We start from the raw sequence: 22,545 nt of genomic DNA, 5'->3' as shown, positions 1-22,545 counted from the left end.
GGAATCTCCAGAGCAATTGCTTTAAAGATCTGGTCCAAATTTTTTCTTAAGTCAGACTTCAAATACTGTACTTTATAGTGCCCTTATGAGAGTTGAGTAGTATAATTTAGTGGTCTGGTTAAACTTTTTATATAGTTAGCCATGTAAGTTTGATAAAGTTCTACCCAAGTAAAGTGAAGTACTCACATTATTGTGGGAATGTTAACAATTACAAAATGCATGCATATCCACAATACAGAAGTAAAGATTAATTTTCATTGGTTTCTTCATCAAGTGTTGGCCTTTTCAGGCATAAGAAGTAGGCATGGGAAGTAAGCATAAACAGTAAGCTTAATAAAAATATTATTAGAATATTACATTACAAAGAACAGTGGTTGTGAACTTGAAAAGGGATATCTTATAATGGTGATTTTAAAATAGCAGTCCCTAAGATTAAGGTCACTTGAATAGTCAATAAATAGATTCAACTATATGTGTAATCCTAAAGTCAGAACAGAGTATTCTTTCTTCCTAGTGTATTACATGTGTTGTGTTAGATGATTAAGAATTAATTTCTTATATCACACAACTTTGCACCATATCAGTTTTACCATAATTTTTTATAAATATCTGTACTAGATATCTTATTAAAGGTATGCAGTTATTTACCAGAGCTTGGGTGCATTGCATTAGTATAAGACTGGCAGTACAGTATCTTTATTAGCCAGTGAAGGTGATGACAGTAGCAGAACTGAAGAAATCCCCAAGGGGTTAGAGCTGTCAGTGCACCTCACTTGCACAGTGGAGTGCCTTCTGTCTGTCATATAAAAAGAATGGTGAATCTGTGATATTTAGGACATAGATGTTAGACATATCGATGATTAATGGATTTATATATAGAAAAACTGTGTAAAAGCTTAGCATTAGATCTATAAACTATATTTGCAAACTTTTTTACATTAACTAGTGTGCAACTATAACACGTTTTCCTCTGTACTTCATTAACACTTGCTGGTACTTAAAAGTGAATACTTTATTTATACAAGAGTTGTTTTGTTATACTGTACACAGTAAATAAATCAATCTAGCAATTTCCCTAATACCCAAAGTGTTTGAAAAAAATAATCTAATTTTCTTTCCAGCTTTAAACTTTATGGAAGGTACAGTATTATTCAAAGGCTGATAAGTTTCTTGGTGTTCATGCATTAAATCAACTGGTCATAAATAAACAGAATGTCATCAACATTTCTAAGGCAGACTAGGTCTTGTGGACATACCCTTGGAAGCAATTCACTTCCAAAATATTCCATGTTCAATTACTTAAAATGGAAGATAATGAGGAACCCATTCCTATTCCAATTTATGATTAAAATCTGATTTTCAAAAGAAAATTCATTACCACTTACACACATGCACAGGTTCTGCAAATTGATTGACTTTCACATCTGTGTGTTATAATCATGAATTTGTTGTTTAAAAGTAGAAGTTTTGAATTGGGAATGGGCTCTCCATTATCTTCAGTGCTGAATGACTTTCATTATTGTTTGAGAGTAAATTACTCAATTTGTATGTGAACATGACTTAGTTGGGAGTAGATATGCTGATGACAATTTGTATAGTATGGCCAGTTAACTTTCTGCTTGAATTTAACAAATTCCTTTATCAGTATTTGAATAATATTGTACTTTAAAGTTTATAGCCGAGTGGGAAGAAATTGACAGGATAGCTTTTTTATATGTTTAGATTTTTAGAAATCATAAGAATTAGGTTAGTTTTACTGTGTATAAGAAGTTCACTCAAGTTAACTTGTACTGTATGATTGTAATATCTTAAAGAATCTTCTGTTCTTGTTTATTATAGGAAGAGATGTGTTAAATCACAGTAATGTCCTGACTGGTTTATTACCATACCAAAGTTTTGTACTTGAAAGGGTTTTTAATGTTGTTACCAATGTTAAGGAAGAAAGAGGGGAAAAATTGAGTTGTTCCCATACAAATACAAACCTTCGGCCTTTACATTGGGAAAGTTCTCTGCGCAGCTGGAATACCAGTTTTGAAAAAATTCGTTGCAATAAGATCAAGGAATGGTGGAGTAATACATAGTGTTACCCAATGGGACCAGTAAGTGGGAGTCTCCTCTTGCTTGTCCCCAAAGAATCTCGGGACATACCAGAATTCTCATAACCGCCTTCTCGAGCGGATGCTCTCTGCTCATCTTATCAGAGCCAGTTTTTTCTCTTCCTGCCATTTCATTTGCAATTGGTTCTATGTTCTGTGTTTTGTGTGGTGTATATTGTGTCTTTTTGTGTATATGTTTGCTTCATCATCATACAAAACCATGATTTACCAAAGCCTTGTGCTAAGAAGCAAAGGAAGTGTCCTGGTATTGACAACAACCCTTGCTTCTGCTACCTAGCTTCTGTTGAAAATGATCCTCATGTAACTTGTAGCAGGTGTAGACTTCACATTTGCAATGTCAGTAGCCCCTGTCCTGAATGTTGTGATTGGTCTCCTGAGCAATGAAGATGTTTTGAGTCAAAGAAGAAGTACAAGAGGAAGGGCACTGCTCAGCCATGGGAGGGTTTCGACTCTGCAGTGGCAGCTGACAACACCATTCGTTCTTGTTCCTTTCTCTTTCCCTGAATTGTCTTCTTGCTGCTTCTTCCTTGGAAGATTTTACCCCTTCATGTTCGTCTGTTGTTTACTCAATAGATGTTTCAGAAGAGGGTTTGGGAGATCATGTTGATCCTCTTCCTGCTCCTGGGGTTGCTAAGGACACTCTTTCCCCTTGGATGAGGTACAAGATTCAGTGTGTGATTTAATTCCAGATTCAGATATAGATGGCTCTACTTTCCATGAGTATTGGTTGACCTTAGGCCTCCCCGGAAAACCACAGTTGGGGGGACTACTTGCTCGTCTGATGGTATCCCATCTCGCCTCTTTGGCTACTGGGAACGTTTTGTCTGCTGTGTCAGTGATGTCTACACGTATGACTTCTGCGGCTATTTCCAACGACTGGTCCTTTGTTGTCTACTACTGCTACTCTTCAGGCTTTACTATAGAGGGTTGCAGTCCTGGAAGAGATTGACCGCTCTGTTTCTAGAAGACCTAGAAGGAAACACTTTAGATCTCCGTCTTCAGATTCTCAAAAGTTGTTGTCTTCCTTGATTTGTGCAGTTCCAAGAAGATGTTGGAAGAAGAGGGACTTAACGCTTTCTCCTCATAAGAAGATTTGCAGTCTACATTTGGATTCCTGCTCTCCTTCTCCTGTTTCGTTAGGGAGACCTCTCGACTGCTCAGTCACGGCTGTATCTTCTCGTGATCGCTGCGAAGTAATGGATTTTTGGAGAACAACAGTTCAGGCCTTGCCTGAAGTGATTGTTATTCCTTCTTCTCCCAGCCATACAGAAGGGACTGCTAGGTTGCTGACCGTACGAAGGAAAGACAACAAGGCTCCCGTCAAGAAATCAAGCCTTGTAAAGCTGCATCTTCCTTCTCAACCTTGTTTTCTCGACCATAACATTCCTGCACCTACTCCCGTTCATTCAAGTCGTTTTTCACCTGCAACAGTCAACTCACCACAATGGCCTCAAGGGCATGATTCCTCTCCTTGGAATTCATCTCATTTATGGCTGCGACAATGGTCTCAACAAATCCCTGTGTTACAGAAGCCCTGCTCGACTGCGACATCAGCCTCGGCAGCGCTCATACAGTAGAGGCCATTCTCCTCGTCACTCTTTTAGTAGAGGACATTCTCCTCCACTCTCACTCCTGCTCATCCACGCAAGATTCATCGACCTGCTTCTACATCTAGGCCTCCATCTCCAATTCCCTCTACTTCATGGGGATTTAGAGGATGTAAAGAAAGCTCCTCTTTTCAACCTAAGAGTGAGTTTGATATTTCAGATTCTAATCTTTATGCACCAACCTAGAAGGTTTTAGGTCCTGAACGTGCATATGCTCCAGTTGTTTATCGAGATGAAGTAGAAGTTGGAGATTCCCGGGTTAGAGCTGCTGGGAGCTCTTGAGGTTTAGAATTGGAGGATCCTCTACCTGTTGCTCTTGATACTAATGAACTGGCCAAGACATACAGTAAAGTTGTTGAAACGATTAGAAAGTATGACTTAGAAGAAACTGCGACCGCTTCTTCAGACCGATCTTCAGGCCTTGAGAAGTTCCTAGGGCCCAAGAAAGACTTAGAAGAAACTGCGACCGCTTCTTCAGACCGATCTTCAGGCCTTGAGAAGTTCCTATGCCCCAAGAAAGAAGCAAGGACATTGGTAGGATTACCCTTTGCCAATCTCGCTAATTTTGCCTTGGAACAAGTAGATGCTCTTATCTGTGGAAAGGACAATTCACCACATTGTGGGCGATCCTTCAAGTTGCTTCCACTTCCTCTTCATAGGCACAGGCATTTTTATGCCTCCAGAAGAATCACCCTGCAACCAAGACAATTGGATTAGGACTTTGTTAGGTTGGGACCAAGTCCTTCCTTAGATCAGTTCAAGGGGGACAACTCTTCTTTTACCTTCCAAGAAGCACCGTCTGTGGAGGCTTCAGCTTTCTTAGCCTTACAAGCATTGTCTTGGCTAGACCTGTGGTCTACGGCAGTGGGCAAGATTTCTGCGACGGCCTTCTCAAAGACTCTAAGGAGTGTTCATCCTTCTTCCGTCTCCTACAGTCTGGGGGCTAAACCATTTTTTTTCTGACCCACTTGACTGCAAATATGTGGGCCATCTGGTTGCTGAAGAGGAGGGATCCACCCTTTCTAGGGTGTCTAGGTACATCAGCTTGAGTCCATGTTAGCATTAAGGAAAGGAATGTTATTGGAATAGTCTTCTCTTTTTCTGAAAGACCAGGTTCAGACTGCAATTGATCGGAGGAGAGCTGACACCAACAACTGTCTGGTTCAGCAAGCAGTTTCTAAATCATCAGGGTCTACTCCTCCCAATGTAGCTAGAGCAAGATAGCAAGTTTTGCAGAGAAAGTCATAGCCTCAGATGTGTCCTCGTAGGGAATGACAATCATCTCCTAAAACTAGGAGACCACCTGTCAGCAATGCCCCTTTCAGCCATGCCCCTTTCAGCCGTGGCCTCCTAGAGGCGGAAGGGGAAGCAGAGGCAGAGCTAGAGGTGGGAAACACTAGAGAGGGTGCCTCTCCCCATCCGCTGCCTTTGGTGGTGGGGTGCCTGGCGAGCTGTTGGATGACTTGGCAACAGATAGGAGCAGAAGATTGGGTAGTAGATGTTCTTTGGGTGGGAAATCTACTCCCTTTCAAGTTCTGTCCTCCTCTCACAGATCATTGTCTCCATCAGAGGACATACCTTCCAGACTCTCCAAAGGATCTGGCTCTCCAGAATGAGGTGAGGGAGATGATGGGGAAGGGAGCTGTGGAATTAGTGAAGGATCCTTCCATGGGTTTCTACAGTCGAGTTTTCCTGGTAGAGAAGGCATTGGGCACCTGGAGACCTGTTATAGATCTATCGACTCGAATTATTTCACCAGGAAGACTTGTTTCAGGGTGGAAACTCCCTGTATGGTTCTAGCTGCCATCAGACAGAACGACTTTATGTTGACAATAGACCTGAGGGATGCCTACTTCCAGATTCCAGTTTACCAGTCATCACGCAAGTTCGTTTGTTTTGTTCTGGAAGATACAGTTTATCAGTTCAAGGCTCTATGCTTTGGCCTCTCGACCGCCCCTAAAGTGTTCAAAGGGTGCTCACTCTGGTTTCGACTTGGGCTCATTCTCAAGAGGTTCGCATTGTCAGATATCTTGATGACTGGCTGGTCCAGCAAGTTCTTGAGTGAAACTGATCCAAGACAGGGACTGTCTTCTTCAGTTTTGTCTCAGCCTGGGGTTTTGATAAATTTGGAGAAGTCAAATCTCGTCCCCAGCCAAAGGATTCTTTACCTGGGTACGTATGTTAATACACACAGTCTTGCCGAGTCTTTCCTTCAGATCAGAGAATAGAAAAGTTCAAGACGGTTGTGAGGTCATTCTTATTGAAACAGAAACAACCTACATGTCAGTGGCAAGTTGTTCTAGGTCACCTGTCATCTTGAGATAAGCTTGTCCCTCACAGCTGACTTCACCTCTGCTTTTTACAGTGGAGGTTGAAAGATTTTTGGTCCCCAGTGAGGGATTCTCCATTCTTCTGTGTCCCCCTATCGAAGGAAGTCAGACAGGACTTGACATGGTGGCTGGACGACGGGAACCTGACGTTAGGGATGTCCCTTCGAACTCCTCTTCCAGAGATCCTTCTTTTCTTGGAAGCCTCAACTGAAGGGTTGTTGCCTCATATGGAAGAGCTTTTGACTTCAGGATTTTGGAGCCCAGAGGAAAAACATCACATCAATGTCCTGAAACTAAAAGCTCTTTAGGAATTCAAGATCAGGTAGCAGGTCATTCCATTGTGGTGATGTCCGACAACACCACTGTGGTGGTTTAAATAAACAATTTGATAGTCCAGTTACATCAGTGAGCAATAAATCACTTGGTGGTTCTGTCAGCTAGGTACATTCCAGGCAAAAGAAACATAGCAGCAGACAAGTTGAGTTGTCAAAGTCAAGTCTTGGGAACAGAGTGGTCATTGCACCAAGAAGTGTTGGAAAGGCTGTTTCTCCCTTGGGGAACGCCGATGGTGTATCTGTTCACCACCCATTTCAACAGGAAACTAGAAGTATTCTTCTCAGTAGCTTTGGACCCTTGGGCAGCATTGGAAGATGCCCTTCAACATTTGTGGTACAACCTGGACGTTTATGCCTTTCCACCCTTTTGCCTGATTCATCAGGTGATCAACAGGGTAATGACCTCACAGAACCTCAGGATGACTTTGGTAGCTGAGTAGTACCCTACCTTCTAGCTCTAAAGATATCATCAGTTAATGAAGTCCCTGTCTCTTGACTGTTGGAGACTATCCAGTATCTCCTGCGAGCGAGAGGCTTTTCTTGCAGGGCAGGGTCAGAGATGTCTGGATATCTCAGGAAATCGCCAACAGCCGTGTACCAGGGGAAGTGGGCAGTCTGCTGTGATTGGTGTCGTCAATGGGGTATCTCTTTGGTTGGAACTTCTATTCAGCAAGTAGCTGACTTCCTCAATTTCCTACGTAGGGAAAAGCTCCTTTCTGTGTCAGCCGTTAAGGGTTACATGACTGCTTTAGGACTCGTTCTTTGTCTGAAAGGATGGGATCTTTCTTCCTCATGGGAGATCTCTATGCTTTTACAAAGTTTTGAGCAATCCTGTCCACCTAAGGAACTCAAGTGTCCTAACTGGGATTTGACCGTGGTTCTTGGCAGCATTACTCATGCCCCATATGAGCCTTTACGGGGTTTTTCGGATAGGGCTTCAACCCTCAAGACAGTGATTTTGCTTGCCTTAGCATCAGCCAAAAGAGTTGGGGAACTTCATGGCCTCTTTTTTGAGGTGAAACACTCTAGGGGCTGGAATCTAGTGTCTTTTGAATTTGTCCTGGAATTTGTGGCTAAGACTCTGAATTCATTGGTTCCCAATGACAGATTTAAGACCTTTTTAATTCTGTCTCTTGCAGACGTTGTTGGTGATGATCCTAGTGAAATGCTCTTATGTCCAGTTCAAGCACTATGCTACTATCTTAAAAGAAGTCGATACCTCAGACCTGGGTGTCGAAGGATTTTTGTTAGTACTGGCCAGAACAAGAAAGAAGTTTCCAAGAATACTATCTCCTTCTGGATTTGGGAGGTTATTAAAAGTGCATATACAGTACTGTACTTCTTCTCTAATGTAGATGACAGCTCAGTATGACCTAAAGCTCATGATTTTAGGGGTGTCGGCCTATCCATCGCTTTTAGAAAGAATCTATCAGTTCAAAGAGTTTTGAGGGTTGGTACATGGAATTGTCAGACCACCTTCACCTTTTTCTACCTGAAAGACATCACTCATAGGTCCTTGGACACCTTTTCCTTGGGCCTGGTGGTGGCTGCCCAACAAGTTGTCTAACGCAGCAGTGCTCCTTGTGGACAAATTGTATTTAGTCTAGATGTTGGTGTGAAAGAAGTTGTGATTGCAGTGAGTGGTATTATTCCTTTCTCCTTTGTCTTCTCTTCTTCATTCCCAGTGAGCAATGAAGAGAGCAATCTTCAGTATGGATCTGTCTAGATACAAGCTGAGGAGGGAATCTACCCTTTTCTTTATTTTTCATACAATAAATAAATCTCAGGACTAGAAATGACACCTTCCTTCTCTCTATAAACAGTATTTTCTTCATAGGTCAAGGAAGTTAACCAGTTGTTTGTTTACAAAACAAATACAAATCCTCCCTTTCTTCTTGGCATGTTGTGGAATCTTATTCTCATTGTGGCAAAAGCCTGGATGTCTGGCTACTAGGAAAACATTTTCTCCTTTTAGTCAGAGGCTTTCAACTCCTTCCTATACAGTACTCCAACAATGGTCAGGAAGTGATCCCAGGTGGGCCGGACCTGCAGTCGGTCAGTGCTTACTTTTCCTCCCAAAAGTAAGTAAGTCTCCCAATGTAAAGGCCGAAGGTTTGTATTTTTATGGGAACAAATCCCAAATTTTTAATCAATTTGTATTTTTCCTAACATACAAACCTGAGGCCTTTAACATTAATGGCCCACCTCAGCCACCCCGCATTCAGTTTTCATGGGCTGGAAGATCACTGGTACTTCATGAGATCCTTTTGGGGGAAATGAGAGGAGACTCTTCTCACTTGCTGGTCCCATTGGGTGATGCTATGTATTACTCTGCCATTCCTTGATCGTATTGCGTCAAATTTTTTCATAATCGGTATTCCAGCTGTGCAGGAGAACTTTCCCAGTGTAAAGACTTCAGGTTTGAATGTTAGGAAAAATAAAATTGATTAAAAAATTGTGATGTTTCTTTTAGTTATGATTGGACTATATTAGGACAAGTTCTTTAAAGATACAGTAATTAGAGGCCTTAGTAGATGAAAAATATATGTAGGAGAGACTGGGATGGGTATGTTGACAGTTTTAATCTTTGTGGTGGGTGTATTAAACTTTGCCTGGTATGAGATACCTGCTGTCGAAATCATTGCATAATGTTGATAAGCAAATGATTGTAACAGATAATTAGTCTATTTTCTTCATGTTTTTGTATTCTTAATTCTGTAATTTATGACAACTGTTCTTTTCAATGTAATAATCTTATCTTTTGTTTACATGCTTATTTATCATATGATCTTTATGTAGGATTATTTCACCAACCCAAGTGTTGTACTGCCTGAAATTCAGTACATTACTAAAATTTTTGTGTACAGTAGATTTGATATAAAAATTTTAACGTAGAGTAAAGGTTTCATTGTAAATTGTCTCTATTTTACACTTTTGAATTTCAGAGCCAAAAAAGAAATGGCCAGGGAAATCAGTGGAAGATTTGTCATGTCACACATGTGGGACCTTGAGGACCCCCGTCTGTTGGTCTGTGAGGCCAAAGCAATACAGAGTAAGAAAAAGAAAAATGATCATTATCTGGCATCCAATAATAATAAGGAAGAGGAGAGGGTTAGTACAATGTGATTAGTTTTGTCATATTATCTTGTAAAGCAATAAATAATAATAATTGACATAAATTTTTTTTTTATTTTTGGTTGCATTGTTTCAGCTTAAAATATTATATGACATTTTCATTGGTTTTTAAGTCAGATTTCCTCCTATGGGGTTTGATGTGAAATGAGTTATCTCCACTTTTTTCTATCTTATGCTCTTTTTGCCTGCAGCCGCTTTGCTCCTTTTCCTTGATTTTCTGAGTCACCTTAGTGGGCTTTGTCCTGCGATTTCCATATCTGCTACTTTTTGACAAACTGTTTCTCATCTCTTCTCATAACATTTCCAAATAATCTGTATTTTTCAGCTGCTGAGTATTTTACATCTCTCCATATCTCCCTCGTCTGTAATATGATCATCCCACCACACCCCAATAGATAATATTAGCATTTTGTAATCATACAGCTCAGAAATCCTTTCCTTTTTCTCTGTAAGTGCCCACATGTCTGGTGTATAGAGCAGTTTGGGTCTCAAATATCTTTCATAAATTTTCAGTCTGTCTGCTAACTGGATTCTTGACTATAGTTTTTCCTTTGTTTTTTTCATAACACCACATGCTTTTATTTTGCTTACATTGTTTTAACTCATTTCTCCATTCCATTATTCCATCTTTCAAACATCTTTACAACCTCTTTCTCTGATTCTACAGTAAAACCAGATCACATGCAAATATCGGCTCCCAGTGGCCTACCTTTCTGTACTCTTTTGTAACTACCTGTATTGATATGATGATATACAGACACCACCCTACTTAAAACTTTCAACTTACAAACATTCAGAGGTACAAACAAACGGGATTGCAAATTAAAATTCTGGTCAGAGCTCTCCCTTTTGCCACCCATAAGTTCAAATTTTGTTCTGTACACCTATTCTACAGTATAAAGTACAGTACTGTATGTACAGTGAGTTGTGTTTTAGGATGAAAAAACATACAGTACTGTATTGCCTTTATATCATACTGTACTTATGTAGGCGTGAAGAGTATAGTACTGTAACCAACTTCCAAACAGTTCAGCTTATGAACGGCTTTTCGGAACATAACTTGTTCGTAAGTAGGGTGGTGTCTGTGTTACATATTGAAATATGGAGATGCTTTAGATGTAATTTTTCAGCCATAGTTAAATCTACATAGTAAAGAGTGTTATGTTATTTCAGTGCTGTTAGAAAATGTCACAAACATATATTCTGTAGTCAGTCAAACAATAAGCTGTGTTAATGCAGGATTAGAAATATTTAAATAGTGCACTGTATCACAGTTACTTGAATGTGGGTTGTCTTTAGAATGATACTCATATGGTTTAATTGATATATTATGATTAATGGTTGTGCTTCTGTGTATTTTTTTCAGCCTGCTGTTATGTTAGTGTCTTTGTTTGTAAGTGCTGATCATGGAACAATCGTTCAAGATGTTTTTCCACTTACTCCTACCTACTCGCGCCTCCTTGGGGTACAAGTTCCTTTCTTTTATCTGCTTAATGCTCACGATGCTGAGTCAAAGGTTAGTTTTTGTTATGTGTGTGTATCTGTATACACAAGGCCATTTGTTTTTTGAATAGTCTTTTATCTACTTGTACTGGTTTTTGTTAGACCATTAACACTCAAGTATTAATACTGTACCTGTACTATTAGCCAAAGTTACAGCAGTGTTGGTGAGTGACCCCTCTCTCACCTATTCATTCTTGACTGTTGCCAGCTTGGGGTGGTCAGTTCTATGCTAGGTCATTGGTCCTTGAACTCCTAACATCTTGCCAATGGTTAGGGCTTCAGAGAACAACTACCTACAGCTGGCTAGTAACTTGACCCTAAGTACTTTTTCTAAAGTAAATATCTAGGATTTCTTACAATTTATTCAGTTTTTTTCACTTCCTTACATCATCATGATTAATCTTAAGATGATAATCCATGGACAGCTTTGAATATGATTCTGATCACTCAGCACAAGAAGGAAGGTAGTGTTGGATAGCATGATGTATCATTTGTTGAGTATGAGTAGCTGGTGTAGTCAGGTTAGATGAAAGTCATGTCACACTTTGCTTCTAGTGGTGGGGTCAATTTTGGGGAGGATTTATGTCCATTGTCATCAAAACCCTCATGCGAAATCAATTATGCTTACATTACGAGTGTAATACATAATGAAAAATACTTTAAGAGGGCATGAATGAATTCAGAGAAACTAAACTAGAGGTGAAAGCAAATTGCTTTAGTGATCCATCTTAGAAACAAACATGTGAACAAAAAAAAAGACCAGAACCAGAGCAAATGACAAAGTAATGACAAATTTAACGAGTAACTAATGCACTCGAGATGTTAAATTAATAATGCAAGAGTAAAAAGGAGAAGTCCTCTTTATGATTCTTAATACCTTTGAAGCATCAAGAACATATCATGCCTAAAAATATTTAAGAAATGAACATGAATGAAAGTAGTAAAATATTCAAATAAAGACCATCAGATAGTACCTCACCAGAAGAAAAAGAAAAATAACATAGAGGGTATAATGAAATCTAGTACACTACCAAAAACTCAACCTATCTGTGAAACTTAAAGTTCATAAAAAATGATAAGATTACACAATCTCCAGTTAGGAAAAAAATTGTAAGATTCATGTATAAGGAGAAAAAAAAAACATAGTACAGATAATGAAGTAATTCTGTCTCAAAGCTGAAGAGCAAACTCTTCCCACCTCGATCACAGGCGGAAGTATTAGGATGGAAATAAGTCCAAATACTAATCAGATAGATCCCACAGTTCTTCAGTCTGTTGAAGAAAGTGATTATTTGGCATCTGGTAGAAATTAAACCTATGGAATTGACCATGCCCTTGAATTCGGGTGTCACTAGTGCTTCAATATTAAAGTTTGGTGAACCACCTATTGTAGACCAACAGTCTACATATAATGCAGTTACCAGCTTCATTAACACAGAATGTCTCACATAAAGGATAACCCAGACTGACAAATCAGGTTGATTACATTGCATTAAAACAGTAATTAGGAAGAATTTCAAATGAAAGTAACAAAGATTTGTAGTATAACCTACACTTGAATATTTAAGACATCCCACAGCTGGGAGTAGTTATATATGGTTCCTAGCATAAGCTAAACTAATTTAGACCTCATCCATTTACAAGATTTGCAAAATGCATCACACTTCTGAGAAGATGGCTTAGCAAAATGTCCTCAAAATAATATAGCTGATATGTAAGAAAGTCTTATAACTTGAAGGGTTACTAGGTACAGTATGTGCCAGTTTAACTTTTTTTTTTACATTGCTAGGCAAAGGCAAACTGAAATTACCATTTAGAATGTCTATCCAAGTTAAGGTAGAGGTATTACTGTAACTGTTTGGCATTCTAGCTATCAATCATCAGTTGTGTATGAAGTGATTTGTGCTATTGACATTCCGCTATTTTGTGTAAGTAGTTTTGTATGCGTTGTGAAGGTAAATGACTTATCATAAATATTATATAATTCAGTCATGATAAAGTTTTGGTAATATTTAAAAACTAGTATGTGATACTCTTTGCAGTAACCCTTTGATCTTATTGTTTGTTTTGTGCTTTTTAGTTTCAGTCTGTTGTTTTTATTGTCCCACTTGGTTGCCCAATGTCAGATTTTTTTTTTTTTTTCATATGATTTGAGAACAGGCAACATTATGACTCTAGAAACAAGCCTCTTATCTTCTGTACATGAGTGATTTTGATTGACAAATTTTGATTTTGTAAATGACAGAGGGGTTAACTATTTTATCACAGTAGTTGAAAATCACTTGGAGGAATACATCTTGAAAGTTATATTGGTGGGACGGCTATTCTAATGATTAATGAATGAATACTGCAGATTTTAATATTAATGATGTATGAAGTTCTGTGTTTATGTTAAGCTTTAATGAAATTTTATTTTATATTTTGTTTAGAATGAGAAGAGTGCTGTCACTCAAAAAGTCATGAGAGATTTTGTTGGCCTGGAAAACTGTGATAAAGCAACGAAGGATGCAATGTTGAATTTTTCATTTTACTTGTCAATTGGAAATATGGATGATGCATTCAAAGCAATTAAAGCCATCAAGAGGTAAGTGTTTACATATTTTTGATATGTACCTTTTTTACAGTTTTGTTAACATTCCAGTAAAGATATTGCATGTAGATAAGGCTGATGATTTAGTATAAGGTAATGTGCATATCTGGAGAATAATTTAAGTTTGGTCTACAATTTGCTGAATAAATTCCATTTTAGTGTATGTGGGTTTAGCTGTTACATAATTACTTTTCAAAGTAGACTATCTTGTAATTAACGTTTGAATTCCCAGATAAACCTAGATGTAACTCTCTCTCTCTCTCTCATAAACCTTCATAAGGATCACAGAATTTTTCATGGTGTGTTGTATTAAAATGTTTTACCCTGAGGCTATTGTGCTTCACTATTTTTACTCCACAAATTAACGTCTTGTTATTTGTACTTTTCTTTTGGTATACAGTACTAATGTTCTCAGTGCATGCTATGTAACCTCAGTTTTGCATTGGTTTTGGGCTATTTGATATGAAAATTAACTAGGTGTTTTGGCAGCTTTTTGGTTGCTATATGGGAGGGAGATTTGACTAGTATTCCTCTGTTTTTGGTATTTCTGCATCCTTACTGTACTGGTTTCTTTAATAAAGTTAACTGTACTTATGTTTCCTAAATTAAGTTCACTTCTAAATGATAGAATACTAACACCATCTTCGATTATTCATCAGTGAGACTGTTTGGGAAAACATGGCCAAGATGTGCGTCAAAACAAAACGATTAGATGTAGCCGCCCTTTGCCTTGGTAACATGAGTCATGCAAGAGGTGCTAGAGCACTTCGTCATGCAATGAAGGAGCCGCAGTTAGATGCTAGAGTAGCTATGCTTGCTCTTCAGCTTGGGATGCATGTAAGTTCAGATGCTGAATGGCTTGTTAAATTTTTCATGCAAAATAAAATTGTTCGTATTTTATGAGTAGTTTAATTTTTTACTTGTTTATTTTTCTAGTTTTATTTGGCCTGTGAATGGAAGAAATTGAAGTTAGAACTGTATTTCATATTTTAAGCGTGTATTATATATTTGCTTTTTGAGAAGTGTCTTGTATCGTATTCCTTTTATTCATATAATGTAGATGCCATTTTGACAATGCTTGTGTAAGTGTGTTTTGATTTGGTGTGTATTACTCTTGTCATTTAATTTATGCTCATTTATAATTAATTATCTCAGATGATTAAGAGTAGTTGATGTTAGTGAAAATTCAGGAAGTGATTGGTACAAGATAAGTTTGATATTAATTCTTTATCATATAACTTAAGGCCTAGTGAAGACCAGCATTCTCTCAGCTTCTCCGCATCCATCCATTGCAATCGTTTGATCTGCATCTGCTACAAGTCGAATGAGGATCAGCATCGAGAAGTTATAGATAACAAAAGCATGGGTTGTTACCTACCGCAGGACATTTCCTCTGTGGCAAAGCCTTTTTAGATGACTCTTTGGTTTGCATCTCGAATGCAAATACGCACTGATAATCACATTACAGTGAACCCCCGCCTATTCGCAGTTCCAGATTCGCAGCATCACCTATTTGTGGTTCTGGATTCGCAGCTTCACCTATACGCAGATTTCTCTGTAGAACATATATACTGTACACATTATTCGCGGAAAATTTGCATATTTGCGGTATTTTTCATAGAGAAATATTCACAAATTACTGTATTTTCATATTTTCGTGACTAGTTTTTGTGATAAAACTATTAAAATATTCAGGTACATATAAACATTTTTAGAGGCTTTTTTGGTGTTTTGAACTGTCAAAATAGGCAGTTATAAGTGTTTTTAGAGGGGTGTCAAGTATTCGCAGATTTTAGCTGTTTGCAGGGGTTAGTGGTACGCATCCCCATGAATACCAGGGGTCGACTATGTATCACAGAAACACACAAACAAAACAGAATGAAAAATCAGAACGCCAAGGTGAAGAAACAACAGGAAGTGCTTAAAAAACTGGCTTCTATGCTAGAAGGGGCAGCACACTTCTTACTCGAAGAGGGTTTGAGAGATAGTTGGCGATTCACGACGTTTATGAAGGGGGAAAAAAGGTCAGGCTCTGCCTGTTCTCTCTCTCCCATTAGCTGATACACTCATGCCACCAAACCTTGTTCTATTTTTAAACGGATCCAGCTGTGCTCTGAGAGTTTTTCCCATATGTAAAGACCTCAGGTTTGTTAGTTATGAAAAATACAGATTGATAACAAATTGTCATTTTTTGTAATAACCTCAATACCATCATTCTGTGGGGTGATATGCAAATCTTTCTGCTATTCTTGTTGTAAGGGATAACTCACTCTCTCTCTCTCTCTCTCTCTCTCTCTCTCTCTCTCTCTCTCTCTCTCTCTCTCTCTCTCTCACACACACACACACACACACACACACACACACACACACACACACACACACACACACACACACACACACACACACACACACACACACACACCCCTCTCCCTATTGTTAAGCTCTAACTTTTCTGGTAGAGTAGATATTTTCATGTCAACTAAGTCCACATGTGCCTCAATTTCCTAATCAACTCAACTCTGAAAATCTTGAACTCTTTTAATTGTCCCTTGAAAATACTGAAGCACTGCTCCAAAACAGTTGCAAGCATCCCTTTGGGGCTCTTGTATTCCCATCCTTATTTCTCAAAGACCTAATAAGAGACATGAGGCTTTGCCTTTTGGGTGACTGGCCATTGCCATGTTGAGATGGAAATCTGATGTCTTTTGATGCATATCACTTGGAACTGTCATTATATTATGTGAAGTTGTGGGAAGCAGTGTGGACCATCTTTTTCCTAAAGCCCCAGAGGACTCAGAAGTGTTGTATCCTTATTGACAAAGGAATCAGTGTATAGGGAATACAGGTATTTGAGTGTTTTGGAGTTTCTCCAGGGTTCACCAGTCTCATCTTCATGATCATATAATCAAGGAGGTAGAGGCCAATCATTGACGTAAGTCTCTTCAAATTTTTAATCCTTCAAGACTCCCCTTCAGGATGGTGAAAGTGCCATCATTTCCCTTGTAAGAGAGGCATTATCATTTTTTCAATTTGTCACAAAGGGTGAGATTATGGCATCCAGCAAATTGAACCTTCTGTTAGAATATGGTGTTCTTAACAAAAAAGAGCACTTTACGTCAGCAAAGACTATTTCATTGATGAAAGGGCAAATGGACTAAGCCTTGTTTTATTTCTGGGTTTGTCAGAACTTCACTGGAAATACACTATTGTTTTTGTAATCCGTTTTAAATACAGAAAAATTCTTGTAGGTGATATCTGTCGTTTTATTGAATGAGTGTATACCTCAGTTTTGGATGAGTGATTTGCCCTTAACACTTGTTACAAGAAGTATTGTTTACAGGTTCCTTGAGACCTCAAGGATGAGGCCTTTGTTAGCAATGACAGTACTAGTTTCTGAGCTATGCAGATTATGGGTCATTCATATGTTTCTTCATTGGGCTAAAAGTATTTGAGCATGCAGAAGTTTGGGGGGGTTTCTCGATATGGGTAGTCTTGCCTATCAGGTCCACTGTAGGGTAATAAGGTAGTTTAAATTACTAATAGTCTTTTGACCAGAGTTGAGGGAAGGAATTCCTATTATGAAACCGTAGCTTATATTTATGAAAATATTTTTTAAAGTTTGCATGTTATAGCCTTTGTATGCTGTAGTTATCAGTGTTGCATTGAGCCAACAGACTAAAGTTAACTAATCAAACACAGGAAGAAGCTGAACGGTTGTATCGATCCTGTGGAAGATATGATCTTGTGAATCGTATGCATCAGGATGGAGGATCTTGGTCTAAAGCTCTTGAAAATGCTGAGAATCATGACAGAATTCACCTACGATCTACTCATTATAATTATGCAAAACACTTGGAGAGTAAAGGCAAGAATGGAAACCTGTTATTTCTTATAATAAACAATAAACAATAAGGAAGAAAAAAAAAGGTCTAGCAATAATGTTATTTCTTGTAACAGCATTGAGTTGTGAGTGAAATATTGCTTTTGCATCAAGATACAGATCTTTTGTTAATGTGTTTTTGTTTTACTCATACAGGAGATTTCAGTGGAGCTATCAGTCACTATGAAAAGTCAGACACCCACAGATTTGAAGTTCCTAGAATGCTTTTTGATGAACTACCAACCCTGGAAGATTATATCATGCATACAAAAGACAGGTAAATAGTTTGTGATGTATATTATTATAAAAGTAAAGGAGCATTCCTTTGTTGTAAGTATCAGCTGAAGTATCTTTCTAGTTTGGTGTAATAATGTAGAATAAAGAAGAATATAGTAGGCAAGTGAATTGTCTGATTTTCCTTTTGGATGGCTGTATTTCATGGAAACAGTGAGTTTATCAGTGTATAAAATATTCCAAAAAGATTGATTTAAAATGAAAAATGATGTACAGTATTATCAGTGTGCTTATGATTTAAAATGAAAAGTGATGTACAGTATTATCATTGTCCTTATCCTATGTGAGCCTTATGGAGCTGATCATGCCTTTGCATTGGCGCTAAAAGAAGCACCTTATTTCTAATGGGTTTTGAAATAAGTTTCTGCCTTTTCTCACATTCAGCAATATATTCAGTAACCCAGAAATCTTTATAAGCATTATAGGGGTTTGATTTCGAGTGTCTGTCTATTTTGTTGACGTTCTTAGATATTATGAGTGGGCAAAGCTGGTGTGAAGTAAAATCAGCATAGGCCTATGAACAAGAATGCATACCCCTTTCTTAGTTACTAAATACCACCAAAGCTGAACACCATTTAACAGTATTTGTTAATCCAAATAAGTGAAATTGAAAAATTTCATTGGAGGCATATATAGAGATGCATTTTTCTATGGTGTGGCAATTTTACCTCGAACTAGGTAACAATAGTAAGGATAGATAATAAGTGATAAGGAAAAGCCCAATCTCTGAAAATATTACACACTTGTCAGTGAACATTAACTTAAGAAAGGGTAGGGTATGTATATTATTTAATGTTAAGTTTTTTATATTAAAAGCAGTGACTTTCACCAGTAATCAACAGTTTGAAAAAAGTTTGGGCCTAGTCCTATAACACAGTGCTTTAAGATAATGGGATTACTGTTATCTCTCTCTCTCTCTCTCTCTCTCTCAGCATTTGTTTGTTTCTCTCTCCTTTCTCTCTCTCATAAGCATGCATTTGTTATTCTTTCTTGTGTCCTTCCTCTACCATTTTTCTCTGATCCTCTGTTGCAAGCAGTACATCCAACAGTGTTGCTATGACCAGAAGTCATTGAGTCGAAAGAGTACAGTATACTATACTGTAGTAACCTACAAAAAATTTTTTATAGAAAAGTTAAGAAATCAGTTCTATACATATGTTTTGTTGGCTATGTATGCTGTCTTATATGTTGTAATTCAATGCAGTGAAAGGGAATGTGTCAGGTTCACGTAACTGTCATAGTTTTCATACCTGTTACTTAATATTAATTTTTTTCATTTTATCAAAACAGGGCTCTGAGGCGATGGTGGGCACAATATCTAGAATCCACTGGAGAAATGGAAACAGCATTGCAATTTTATGAAGCAGCACATGATCACTTGTCTCTTGTGCGTGTTTACTGTTACTGCAATAATCTTCAAAAAGCTGCAGACATTGCAAATGATACTCAAGACAGGTATGTTCTCATAACTAGAAAATTTTTTGAAAGTAATTGGAAAAAAGTAATGTAATATGCTAGAGCTCCCATTTTTGTGTAGTGTGACTTGTCTCTTGGAAGCAATTTTCTTTTGTAAGACTATAGAGTACTCTATGCTCTTGTCATGTCAGTTTAGAAGCTGAGAGGGAATACTAACATCTAGAAATTTTTTTAACAATACACAAAATAAGCTTACCAAATAGCAAAATGAAAAATTGTGTGTAATATCTTTCTTTAGTAGTCAGTCACAAGCAATCATATGTGCAAAGTGTAAGATTTATAACATATGACTTGTTTTCTATCCTAGAAGAAAGTACAGTAAGATTAATAATACATAACAAATGTTTCTTATAAAGTGAAGGCCACATAAGATTTATAAAGTCAGTTGATCTTTGAATTTATCATGCATGTATTGTCTGTGGTAATGCAAAGCCCAATGGACATGCAGATGTATAATTTGTTGTGTGGCAGTATGGCATACAGCTTATTACTGCAAATGTCCTGAAATACATTAATTTTTTTGCAATTTCATTTGTACCTATAAGTGAAATACATTAAATATATTACACTCAAAAGTTCAGTGTTTCCTGAGTGGTAATGAATATACCGGTAGGTAGAAAGTTAGGAAAAAGTAAAATTGATCCTATACAGTATTATAGCATCAGGCTATAAATTAAAACAATTACTGTTAAATTTAGTTAATTTTAAGTACAGCGTGTGCATACCATAAAATTGTGATACAGGCAGTCCCTGCTTATAGGCAGCATCAGTTAATGGCGTTAGTTTTATGATGCTTCTCTAACGTCATTGTTAACCAGATTTTCGGCGGCGGTAAGTGATTTTCGGTGCCGGTAAGCGGGTTATTGGCATTGATAGGTGGTTTATCAGCGTTGATAGGCAGTTTATTGGCATTGGTAGGCAGTTTATTGGTGTTGGTAGGCGGTTTATCGGTGTCTGTAGGCAGTTTATTGGCGTCTGTAGGCAGTTTATCAGCGTCTGTAGGCTGTATATCGGTGTTGGTAAGCTATTTTCCGCACTGGTGAGCAGTTTATTGGTGTCGGTAAATGGTTTATTGGGGCTGATCGGTGCTTACGGTGTCATAGACGCCATTTATTACCATAATTACTGTGATGTTCCAGTTGTCAACGATTTTCGGTTATTGGCTGTCAGCCGGGAATGGAACCCCGCCATTAACGGGGACTGCCTGTAATGTGTTTTGCTATGCTATGGCTGACTTGAAAGCTGTGGAAAGCAGTTTGTTTTATTTTTGCATTGTGCAGAGAAAATGTTATATCTGTATTCCTTTATTGTCTGTTAGGTATTTTTGGATGGAAAGGTATAAAATTTTTGTTTTTCCCTAATTTCAACCTCAGTGATTAAACAAATACTGTATATCAGTAAGGAAGTTTTCCATAGAGAAGCATGATTCTTTCATGTTTTTCATTACATTTTAATGTGCAGTAGCTAGGATAGACAGCATTAAACTACATATCAGTTAAAACAGTTTTTATACTACACTCACATATTTTATTTTTAGCAAATATTTTTTACAGCAAAGTATAAAATTTGTTGTGGGTATTTAATGTCCACTCAAAATTTTTATCTTTTACTTTTATTATTTTGGCTTTTTAACATACTGACTTTTTAACATAAATTATAACTGTTCATAACTTCATCCTTTAATGTGCATTCTAACATGAAAACTAACTTAACACTGATCATGCAAAGAGAAATATTGCTAAACACAAATGCAGTCAGTGAGAGATTGTAGCGCTGTGATTACACATAAAAAATAAATGTATGGGTACTCGTAGTGTTTTATTTAGTCATTTATGATCACAGTGAAAGGATGATTCTGTCAGTGACATATTCCTTGGTTCTGCTTGGAGTCTTGCCTTATTAGGGAAAGATTATTGGTGAAAAATATATGCAATATGTATACATTATATACAATATGTATGCTTAATTCCACCACCCTTTCTGAGTGCTTTCAGGTAGTTATATTCTCTAAACATGTTTGGTCCTTAATTTTTTCGCTTAACATTTGGGAGATAAAGTATGCATTATATATTTAGTTGTTACCAGTCTTCTACTGTGTTCTTTGCACAATGCTTAATTATTATTTTTATTTTGGGCTATTAATAGCAAGTACTGGCAGTGTGTCTAGAGCATTAACAACCCACACAATATGGACTGCAGTTTGCTTATTAAAAATGTATATCTCTGTTTTACAGGGCTGCTTGCTATCACTTAGCCCGTCAGTATGAGAATGTTGCTCAAGTGAAAGAAGCTATTCATTACTTCACAAGAGCACATGCATATGGCAATGCCATTAGAATATGCAAAGAAAATCATTACGAAGGTATTGTAATCTACTCTTTCAGAAATTTAATTCATATTTTTTACTTGCATAATGAATAAACATACTGATTTTATTGGCAGTTGGTACAGGCAGTCCCTGGTTTTCGGTGGGCTCGGTTATCAGCAATCTGGTTTTATGGCACTTGTCTAGCAATGAAAATTGGCAATTTTTGGCACTGAAAATCGCCGATTTCTGCTTATCGATGCCAATAATTGGGTATTTGCATGGTACATACCTAACAAAGGCGCCGATATTTGGTTGTCGGTGCCAATAAGTACTGAAAATCGCCGAATTTCGCTTATCGTCACGCTGCTGGAACGGAACCCCCACCAATAACCAGAGACTGCCTGTATATATTGTATTAAGATTAGTAAGCTGTATCAGCATTTAATAAATGTGAACATAAATTTATTATTTTTTTAATATCTACAGATCAGCTAATGAATTTAGCTTTAGTAGCTGGGCCTCAAGAACAGATTGATGCTGCTCGGTACTTTGCATCTGCTGATCGTCCTCAACTTGCCAAAGCTGTTATGTTGTACCACAAAGCTGGTCTTTTGTCGAAAGCTGTTGATTTAGCCTTTAAATCAGGACAAGTTAGTGCAGTAGGGCAAATTGCAGCAGAATTGGATGAGTCGGCAGATCCAGCACTCATCCAGCGTTGTGCTCAGTATTTCATATCAAATGGACAGTTTGACAGAGCAGTCTCGTTGCTGATCACAGGAAAGCAGGTAAGAGATTTCTTTGCATGTTTGGAGGATAGCTATGCACAGTAGTTATCTGTGGTTTCAAGAAATATGTAAACTGTTAGAAAAAAAAAATTAGGAAATCTGTTTTTTATATATGTATATTTAAAGCATAGTTGTATGTTACTTTGTGTATTTACTGTACTGTAGTAATTTTTAACACTACAGTA

General features: G+C 37.6%; 1 protein-coding gene across 2 annotated transcripts in view; it reads left to right on the top strand.

The window, feature by feature from the left end:
- The window catches only part of rempA (intraflagellar transport protein rempA), a 77,148-nt gene that overhangs the window by 42,192 nt on the left and 12,411 nt on the right, over positions 1-22,545 (top strand). For both annotated transcript variants that reach the window (XM_067083813.1, XM_067083814.1), the window contains 9 exons: positions 9,335-9,500; positions 10,891-11,040; positions 13,457-13,611; positions 14,277-14,454; positions 17,317-17,482; positions 17,654-17,774; positions 19,082-19,246; positions 21,502-21,629; positions 22,062-22,360. In XM_067083813.1, the coding sequence (XP_066939914.1) occupies positions 9,335-9,500; positions 10,891-11,040; positions 13,457-13,611; positions 14,277-14,454; positions 17,317-17,482; positions 17,654-17,774; positions 19,082-19,246; positions 21,502-21,629; positions 22,062-22,360 (1,528 nt within the window). The remainder of the gene's footprint in view (positions 1-9,334; positions 9,501-10,890; positions 11,041-13,456; positions 13,612-14,276; positions 14,455-17,316; positions 17,483-17,653; positions 17,775-19,081; positions 19,247-21,501; positions 21,630-22,061; positions 22,361-22,545) is intronic.

This window comes from Macrobrachium rosenbergii, chromosome 41 (assembly GCF_040412425.1).
Source record: "Macrobrachium rosenbergii isolate ZJJX-2024 chromosome 41, ASM4041242v1, whole genome shotgun sequence".
NCBI classification, from domain to species: domain Eukaryota; kingdom Metazoa; phylum Arthropoda; class Malacostraca; order Decapoda; family Palaemonidae; genus Macrobrachium; species Macrobrachium rosenbergii.
This window is presented reverse-complemented; position numbering and strand designations above follow the sequence as displayed.